The sequence below is a fragment of the Poecilia mexicana genome, unplaced genomic scaffold, assembly GCF_051168715.1.
Source record: "Poecilia mexicana isolate PSO_F unplaced genomic scaffold, ASM5116871v1 scaffold_6, whole genome shotgun sequence".
NCBI lineage: Eukaryota > Metazoa > Chordata > Actinopteri > Cyprinodontiformes > Poeciliidae > Poecilia > Poecilia mexicana.
Genome location: NW_028263375.1, coordinates 31,984,063 through 31,994,158, shown reverse-complemented (window position 1 = coordinate 31,994,158; position 10,096 = coordinate 31,984,063). Strand labels below are relative to the sequence as shown.

Genomic DNA, 10,096 nt, shown 5'->3' with positions numbered 1-10,096 from the left:
TCTTGGCTATCTTTAATGTCATCTGCAACTTGTAAATGTGATTGTGTTGAGGACGCATCGATGTGGTTGGAAATGGAAAAGTTTTCTGACTCTGACCTTGTTCAGACAGACATATTCTCATTCAGAGATAACATGATGTTTTTGTAGCCTCTCAGATCCAGTTACATCCTCAGACCATGGTTGACATTAACATGGCTGGGAATCAGCAGAGTTGTGCTTTTGAATTATTGCAGCTACAAAAAAATCTCACTGTTGTCCATCTCTTGTGGCCATCTCTTGTGGAAGAGATGGCCACAGTGTCACTTGACAGTACCCTTCATTGGGTTGCTAATCCTTTCACAATTTACACAACATCCTGTTATCACTGTAATCCAGCCTTTAATACAATATATATTAATGACTGTGTCTCAAAATATCAGTTAAGGTTGAAAGAAACTCCAGCAAACTCCAGAAACTCCAGCAAACACAGGACCTACTAGGTAATTTAATGCCGTAGTTGCTATCTGAGTTTACAGATAGCAACTACGAGATTATTTCCGACTCATCCTGTTGGTGCTAAAATAGCTTTTTCTGTCAATATCTCTGTTGGCATTTTTTATAGGTTCAACTCAAGGAAGTCCACAGGTATATGCTGATACATTGATACTCCGTTGTGTTTTGGGTCTCGAGTGTTTCATGAATTAATAACAAAAATTCTAACGAATAAATAGAACTTTAAAAGACTTTTAGAAAGCTTTGTAATATTTAAAAAGGTTACAAAGAAAAGCAAAAGGAAATTAATCATGACTAGAGACTTTTGCAGTGGTGTGTTCCTGGTAACCTCTGACCAACTAAACTTTTGAAAACATGTTTAAAAGTGCACCTTTATTTTTTTTACAATGTAAATCTCAATGCATACACAACATTTCTGTATGAAAAAGCTACAAGAATGCTACATATCTTAGTACAATGGCAACGTACCCACACGCTGAAGCTGCACTTCTTAAACCTGACCAGCAGGAGGCAACAACTTCCCCCGCAACGAGTCAGCTCAAGAGACTTGGCTGCTGTTTCTGCTTCTTCATATTTTTGATCTGATATTACTTATTTCAAAAAATATTCTAAATTGAATTAAGCAAAAAATATTACAAATAAAAAACATAAATAGTCCTATATACCGGTAGCAGAGAAAAACACAGAATGCTTGTTTCAAACTGTTTTCTTGTCTTCTGGTGGTGGATGGGATCTTTTTTCCCTGATTATGTCCACTGGAGAAGGAGCACCGAGAAAAGCAGAGATGCAGCAAAGAGACGAAGGGACATGGAGATGGCAGATGCTCCTCCACAGTCCTTAGCATTCTCCTGATGGACCAATCACACATTTTGACATTTTGTTAAAAAAAAAAAAAAATTGCTAAAACACCCCCAGATTTTACTTACATAGTTGCTCAGCACTTAAAAATATAATCCTGCAACAACATTAAAATGTTCATTCTCAGCACTGACCTTTGGGTGGTAGGAGTGGCAGGACTCTGGACGCCTTCGCACCTTCTGAGATTTCATCCTGTTGCACTTCACAGTTGCGTTATGTTTACAGATATTAAGGAATGCTATGCACACACACAGAGGGCCGGTGCTGAGCAGATCTCTAGGCACAGCCGTAGCTACTGACAAGACGATATCAGAGATCTCTGTTATTTATTTTTATTTTTTTTTATTTTTCCAAGACCTGAACAGAATGTATGCATTAGTTGGGAGCCAATTTGTTGAACAGTAGAAGGATATATTTAATTTCCTTTGGCTGCAGCAGGATGGGTCCAAACTGACGGGAGCAGTCACAGGAAGCTTGTGTAACAACCAGAACCAAGTTACTGTCAGGAACCTGCTGCACCACAAACATCCTGAAACACACATGATGCCAAGTGAATTTAAAGCGACAAAGGCCCAATGTAAAGGCATTAAATTACAAAGTCAAATTTCTTTTAAATCATATTTGATATATATATATATATATATATATATATATATATATATATATATATATATATATTTATAGCAATCTTATAAAACACACCATAGTGACTTGAAAGCTGCTTCTTTTATTAGTAAAATCTATATGCCACAAGCCTTAATCTCCTTATTCTTTATGTTGAGAAAGATTAATAGGAGGCTGAAATTAATGTCTGGATCATATATTGAATAAAGGTCTATTTTTTTGCTTTTGAGGACATACATTTTTTTGTATTTTAATGAAGTTATACCAGATTTCTTAAAAGCTTGAACAGTAATTGAATGCAAGCTTCAGAAATTCCAAATCGGTGATGTTAAGGGGGAAAAAAATGATGAGATGTTTAATTTTTAAGCATTTTTTTTAAGTGATTGTGATTGATTATGAGTTTTTTTTATGGTTTAATAAACCATAGATGAGTTAAACATAATCTTATTAAAAATATGTCTCTTAGAAATTTTTGAACGGAGATGAGTAAAAAAAAAAAAAAAAGCTGATTATTGTCCCATGATGTCCCATCAAATTATTGTGAGTTAAGCCTGGACCAATTTAATTCTTAACTCACAATTCAGTGGATTTCCCTTCAAAACTGTTTGGTTTTGACCATTGACAGACAACAATACCATTAAACATCTGCACAAGCAAATGTGTATCAATAAAAGCATTTAGCTCCTTTCAAAAAGGATTTCTGCAATAAACTCGCAAAGCTGAACTGCTTCTGAGCTCTTTATAGCCAGTCATAAATCATGTGAAGATGGCGATGTGCTGCAGAGCTGGCACTTTAAAAAAAAATCCTGAATTGTGAAATATCACAGTTCACAACAACACCTGCTATCGATGCAGGTGTTTAACTGCATCAACAGCAGCATGCATAAAATCTGAAGGCTCTCATACTATAACTCTATATTACGTTCTACGATAATTTATGACTTAATTGTAGGTTTGTTCTTGGATTCATGGAGCCATTTTGCTCAGCCAGACACTACTGGGAAGCTTCACCACTGTTGTGCACTGAAGTCCCAGATATTTAGAAATATTTAGAATGGCTTTCCAGACTTATAGATGTCAGTTATTTTGTTTTTCATTTATTCTTAAATGTCACTAAGTCAGGACAAGATGTGTTGCTTCCTGAGATCTTTCAGTCTACTTCATGGCGTCAGACGGGATCTATATAAATAATTTCTTGATTGTACGTGTGATCCTGTGCTTGGCTAATAAGACTGATTCCAAAAAATTGTTAGCGCAATTTGATCCCTGATAAAAATGATCTGAATAAAGAAATAGGTTGTAAAACCAGGAAGTTAGTGGAAAGTTTAAGGTGTGTGTGTGTGTGTGTGTGTGTGTGTGTGCGCGCGCGCGCGCGTGTTAACATCCGTACTTCTGACAGCGTCCACACTTGATGAGACTGTTGGCCTCCCTGACCGATGAGTCATACATGAATCCGGGGTATGCAGTGTCACAGGGCTGCAGTGCATCCACTTTCTTTTGCTTATGAGCTGAAAATACAAAAACACAAAATGCAAAAGTTTACATTCCTGATCAGTTCAGATGAGATAAATTTATAACAGGATTTTCTCAGTAGTTGTCCTAATACCACCACACACTCAGGCATGTTGTACTCACATGTGTGATAGCCGGCTTTGGCTGAATGCATGGAAAATGGTAGTGACCACACAGAGTGAGATGATGATGATGATGATGATGATGATGATGGGATGATGAAAATGAAACAGTGTGTTGCATTTGAAAATGAGAGATAAAGCTGTCATATGACGAAACATAGAGCAAAAATATCACATCTCCAGACATCATGATTATCACAGAGTTTCAGATTGATTTGGGTTTCTGGACAAAAGAACTAATGAAGCAGCACCTGTCACTAACTATGAATGATCCCTATTGAAATGACTCCAGGAACAACAGATGAACCTGACTCTACTGCAGCAAGACAGCAGCTGCTCACTCTGTCTGGTCCATATCTTACAGAGCCCCCTAGGGGATATGGGGGAAAAAAAAAATTCTTTTGCGTTCCCTTGCAAAAGAAAATGTTGCAGGTGCTATTGCGTTACCGCTCAATAAGTTTTGCGTTCCCTTGCAGAACTTATTGCGAAGGAACGCAATAAGTTGACAGTCAGAAATGTGATTTAAAAATTTTAAGTATACACATAAAAGAGACTCAGTGAAAACGTGTTATATATTCTCTATATTAATTCTTAACTCTGCAAAAATCTGATTGAAAATTGATTTATTCACTGCATATTTACAAAACAAGGTTAAAATGACTTAACTACACAAATGTTATCAATAAATCCAAAACAAACAAAGAAAGTACAACATTCATCATAAAGAATATCAGAAAGAATTAAAACTAATCTAATCCTTCATATAGTTGGCAAAATACACGTGGTTTCACTGAGTCTGCGTTTGGATGCAGACTCCTCCAAATGCTTTATAGCTTCTTTATGCTCTAAACAGCTGCTTTAGCTTGCTAGAGCATAAAGCAGCTCTAGATGATCACAGCTATTGTTTCAAATTCAAAATAAAAAAGAAATAAAATCATTTCTATCATACATACATTCTAATTAAGCCTAGTTACCGTGCAGTGCATTCAGGTTAAAATTATTAAAATATTGGTTAGTTTTTTTTTTTCTGTTTTAAGAAATCCAGCGGATTGCATTGAGTCATTGACTTTCTGCATTCACTCCTGGTCGTTGTCAGTAACTTTGTGCATTCTCAAACCACCGATGGGTGGTTTGAGAATGCACAGCACACACATAAAAAAGAAATAGGACCTCTAATTCAGGAGTAGTGTGTTTAAGTTAAAAATAAGACATTAATGGCAGTCGTAGCTCTCTTAGCTTTATCTAGGAGAGAAGCACATCTGAGATGAGTTATGAGCTGGATTTAAAGGCTGGAGGGTAAAAGAGAAGATATGCAGTTAGTCACAGCAAAAGCTTGACCAGCAGCTTTACAGGAGGCCGGGCTAAACACTGAAAAACTGGACCAGCTGTATCAGAAAGAAAACATTAAGACTGCCAGACCAGATAAAGAGTAAAATACAGAGAGGACATGAAACTCAAAGTTGAAATAACAGCAACTAAAGTAAATTTGGAGACAAGCAGAACATAGCAGATCCAGGAGAAATGGTCAGTTTGTCCTCCAGCAGACCAGTAGCATAGCCACAGAGGTTAGGTACTATAACCGTAATCTAAGGTACAATAGCCTAAGCTATAATGGAAAATTTTAAGCTTAGTATTAAAACAAGACAGGGTGTCTGTGTCACAGACTAAAACAGGGTGGTGGTTCCAAAGCAGAGGAGTATGAGAACTAAAGGTTGTGTTTTCACATTCTACTTTTAATAATTCTAGGAACTTATATCCTTATATTCTATTCTGGATTTAACAGGGAGACAATGAAGAGAAGCTAAAACAGGAGAACATAGAAATATGATCTTTCTAAAATTATAATCTCTAAGTTTCCAGTTCTGTAAAAGATGTGAAATCTTACCTTAAGTGTATCATCCATCCCACCACAACAGCTATACACCAGTTGCTTTATTTTATGATAAATCCAGGTCAAACTGATTTCCTATATGCGTGCAAAGAAGCATAACTCTGGACCTGCTCAAAGTCATAATATAACTATGCCTTTACTTCAAAATGCCAAACTCTCCCTGCTTCAGAAACACGGCAGAAGACTGTGCCTCAAAGTTCCAACTCACACTGCAAACATCAGAAAAAAATGTCTTGCATGGAGATTCTCCGATCACCTGACATTATGGGACATTTTATGAAAGAAACTCATCTTAAACTGGAAAAATGGATGTTTGGTGCAACATCCATTGCAATCAGTTTTATAACGCTTTCTGAACAAACTGACTTCACAGAGTTCTCATGTATAGCTTGGCATTTTTGGGTGAGTACAAACATTTTTATTTGAAATATTTCATTCAGACTTTTTCTTTGTTAACTGTGTTTGGGAGAGCTTAGAAATATACAATAACTGAGATTGTTAACTTCATCTTACCATCTACGAAATAGTCAGAGTGCCAGAGACCACAGAAGTTGAAGTCCAGCACAAACCTAAAGGATAAAACAAACACACCTTAGAAAAAAACAGTACACAGCAAATTTGGAAGTGTTCCATCAACTCCTACAGAGTTAAATTCAACACTTTGAAAGTGTCTATATTGGTCCACTCTGGATGGTGTAGAAGTTACACTTTTGAAAGTGTTATTTGTGATATAGTTGAATCAACACTCACAGTAGTTGAAATCAAACACACTTCAGTGTTAAACTACCCAACACTAGTGTATATTGTCAAAAGTTAACACTATGAACATGTTAATCCAACACAGAATGGTGTAAAGTATATATTAACATAGAAATCTGAGTTTTGAAATACTACTGGCATGGTATGCTGTGTTGGTACAGGGGTTAAGCACAACCCACAAATGGAGGCTCTAGTTTTCAATGCAGCTGTCATGGGTTCACTTCCCAGTCTTCCCCTTCTCTAATTACCCACTTTTTTTTGTCAATTTACTACCAAATAAAAACCACTAGAGCAATTAAAACCTTTTTTCCCCCAGAAACTACTGGCCATCAATAATCCCCAAATTCATTTTAAAAGACATTAGATGCTACAAAAACACCAGCACCAGTTGCAGTATGTAATCTACTTTTATTTCAAAACATCAAACAGCACTGACAGCAATATACAACAAAGGTCATTCATTCATGGTACTTTGCACTGAAGGTGAAGTGTGCTTTGAAAGTTCAATGGAAGCGGCCATGGATGGTCTTGTGATCACTGATGGTGAAGTGTCTTTGGTGCTGCTCTTGTTTTCGCCAACATGAAGGAGGAAGACTTCCAGCCTGGAAGGAAAAACAGGAAATATAGCAGAAACATTAGGATAATAAATAAATATTTTAAAAAGTAGTGTGAGCAAAACTAATCAGACTCACCTGTGTGTTGTTAAGAAAATAATTTTAAAATAAGCTAGTTTTAAAACTTAACATGTCTTGATTCAAATAGCCTAATTGTGGTTTTAAAATCAGTAACGTATTCTGGCTTTTTGACCTTTATTGTACCTGTAGTTACAGTAGATGGTTTGCTAGGATCTTTTGAACTGTCTTTTGTCTGTGGGAAAACAATACAGTAGAAGTTCTAGCTTTTCACACTCATCTGTGAAAAGCCGTAAACACAGCAGGAGTTCCTGGCTTTAGAGAAAGGGTCAGAGATGGCTCCTGGTTGGATGAGCAAAGATATGCCTTATTTGAATAAATTAAAGAAAAGAAGATAAAACTTTCCACATAGAGTAACAAGATCAGATTTTGCTCTTTGCAACTTCTCCAAAGATGTCTTTGCGTTTTGTTTGTCGTTTCCATCTTTTGTCTTTTTCTCTCTCAGGTAAATTCATGTGTTGTTTGTGCTCTGAGGTTTCTGATGTTTTGTGATGTGCTTTTCTGGTGATAGTATGCATCTCTCTTGAATAAATGCTGATTATTGTGACGCCGTTATCTCTGTGTGATCTCAGTCTTTGCGCACAGCATTTTCTGAATCCGGGCATAGAGAGGATTTAACGAGTCAAAATGTTTTTATAGTTCAAGAATTTTTCCTCTCTTAATAGTGTGTCACCGTCACATTCATTCAAATTACTCTGCCCTCCTGGTTTACAAGATAAAGCATAAAAAAGTCAGAAATAATTACTAAAGAAATTAGACAGTTTATAGACATTTTTTTTGGAGATCATTAAAAGTTGTGCCAACCTGTCTGAAGAAATGTGTTGAAGTCATCATAACAGGCTTCAGTCACCAACATGACACACTGACAAAGAAAAAACATTTTGGCAGTTTTTAGATTTGCCACAGGTACAAAACACCAGAGTCAAATGGCTTAATTGCCTGCTCATTGCGTAGATATGTTCTCCAGAGTCCTGCTAATCACCTAATTATTGTATTCCGGTGTGGTGCAGCAGCAGCACATCTAAATGTTGCAGGACAGTGGCCCTCCAGAACTGGAGTTTGACACCTGTGGCATAGCCAATGGTCCAGCACAGCCACTTCCCCATTTTGCAGTCTACAGCCAAAAACTTAAAGAAAACGACCCCGCAGCTAAATAATGTTAACTCAAATGGCCTCCAGATTTTCCTGACAGTTTTAATGTTTGGTTAAGATAATAAATAGTTGTATATACCGTGATATCCAAACAAATAAACATACGTTAAGCGAACTATGTATATGAATCGATACTCTTGTGTAAACGGAAAAATAATGCCTCCATAAAAAATAGTCAAATGTGATCATTTTAACATGGAACTTACCTTGTTATAATAAGCTCCAGACAAGACACCATACAGCTGCCTCTGCTCCTCAGGCAAACATGTGAAGCAATAGCGGAACAAGACGGCGTCGGCCGGGGGGCAGGGCTAATGACCGGGCCCAAATAATAAAGCTCGTGATAATTTAACTTTACAACATGGACATGCCCGCAACAGAGGAGCTAACAAGTTTCATCACCACAGAGAGCGACTATGTCATTTTGAAGTCCATCTGACATGAAGTACAACAAACCAAGAGTAGAACAGAAACATCAGGGTACTGGTCACTAACGATGAAACAACACAAATTCAAAACATGTTAACGTAGTCCGTAGAAATGCTCTAGCTAGTTTGCCATTTGTTGCCAAGTGACTGATGATGACGTTGGTGACAAGCTTTACCTAGAATGCACCTGGAGACAATAAGAACGATTCATTTGTAGTTTTGTGTGTCATAAAGTTAAATATAAGAGTGAAAATAAAGCCAGTCATGTGGCACAACATTTTATTAAATATTTTACACCCACTATGTCACTAAAATCAGTCTGGTAAGGTTTTTAACAACCATGAGTCAACAATGGGGAACCCTACTATATAACCTACTGTGGTATTGTACACAGTTCTCAACAGGGGAGGGCTCTCCTTTACAGTTTTCATCAGATTTTTTTTTTTTAAAAGAAAATTTTGATCTATGAAGGCATGTTCTACCTCCCATGTGGCCCCCCTGTAGGTCCAGGCTGGGGAGCCTGTTGCAACCCCTACTCTATCTGTTGCTCCTTGCCTCCTTCTGTGATGTGATGTCACAGATATTTTACAATTGTGGGAGGAACTGTCTGATGTTGATTTCTAAATCAACACCAGACTGAGTGTTGATTTAGACTGTTGGTGTTAATTTAGAAATCCACACTGGACTGGATTGCTTTTTGTTTAACTCTTTGGAACTCTTTAGTGAGTGTTAGGGAATCTTACACTCACTAACACTCATGTTGTTGAATTAACACTGTATTTTGAACATACAACACTTGCACTGGAAATCTGACACTTCTGAATTTGCTGTGTAGTTTGATTTACCAAGGAAACACTGAATGAAAACATTAAAATGCTGGATTGGGACCAGACTAGTCTAACTGTTGGTACCAACAGTTTAAACTTTCTTTGGTACCAATGTTTGAATAATGGAAATCAGATCCAAAATAATCATAGATCCTCCATTACAGATACAGATACTTACATCAAAGCGTTGGAGAAGAGCCATCTCATCAAAGCCAAAATCATGTAGAACGGCTAAACAGGAGGAAGGTATTTGCAAGATTTCAAAGGAAAAAAAAATATTGAATTAAACACATTAATAATAATTCTAATAAATGATTTCCTGTGATTCTTTCTGATCTATGCTGTCAAAACTCTGTTATATTATATCAAAAGTTGCTCAGTGTGCTGAGAGACTTACACTAAGCAAAGGTCGAGCACTGCTGGCATGATGGTGACTGTTCTTGCACATAGCCTGGTAGTCAAACAGAGACACTCTGCAAATAAAAATCCAGATTGGGTTTAGGTTGGCAGCAGACAGAACGGCTCAGCTGAAGGGTGTCTGATGAAGTCCTACTTTTTAAACATTCCCATTTTGATGAGTGAAGCCATGACCGACCCGTCCACCTCCCCAAAGAAACGACCAACCTGGAAAGAACATTGTGTTTTATTATACTCCCATAACATAGACATATAGCACAGTTCTATTTAAATGAATGTTAACATCTAGCAAACAGGTGCTTCATGTAGTCACAATGAACTA

At 37.0% G+C, this 10,096-nt stretch overlaps 1 protein-coding gene across 1 annotated transcript in view; it reads right to left on the bottom strand.

Annotated features, from left to right (window-relative positions):
- Nucleotides 1-1,004: 1,004 nt before the first annotated feature.
- Nucleotides 1,005-10,096, bottom strand: part of LOC106925571 (voltage-dependent calcium channel subunit alpha-2/delta-4-like) — a 60,330-nt gene continuing 51,238 nt past the window's right edge. The window contains exons 32-40 of the mRNA XM_088006597.1: nucleotides 9,911-9,981; nucleotides 9,755-9,830; nucleotides 9,536-9,588; nucleotides 6,013-6,068; nucleotides 3,610-3,630; nucleotides 3,365-3,482; nucleotides 1,764-1,879; nucleotides 1,485-1,567; nucleotides 1,005-1,340 (exon numbers count right to left, since the gene is read on the bottom strand). Of these exons, the coding sequence (XP_087862723.1) occupies nucleotides 1,239-1,340; nucleotides 1,485-1,567; nucleotides 1,764-1,879; nucleotides 3,365-3,482; nucleotides 3,610-3,630; nucleotides 6,013-6,068; nucleotides 9,536-9,588; nucleotides 9,755-9,830; nucleotides 9,911-9,981 (696 nt within the window). The 3' untranslated portion in view covers nucleotides 1,005-1,238. The remainder of the gene's footprint in view (nucleotides 1,341-1,484; nucleotides 1,568-1,763; nucleotides 1,880-3,364; nucleotides 3,483-3,609; nucleotides 3,631-6,012; nucleotides 6,069-9,535; nucleotides 9,589-9,754; nucleotides 9,831-9,910; nucleotides 9,982-10,096) is intronic.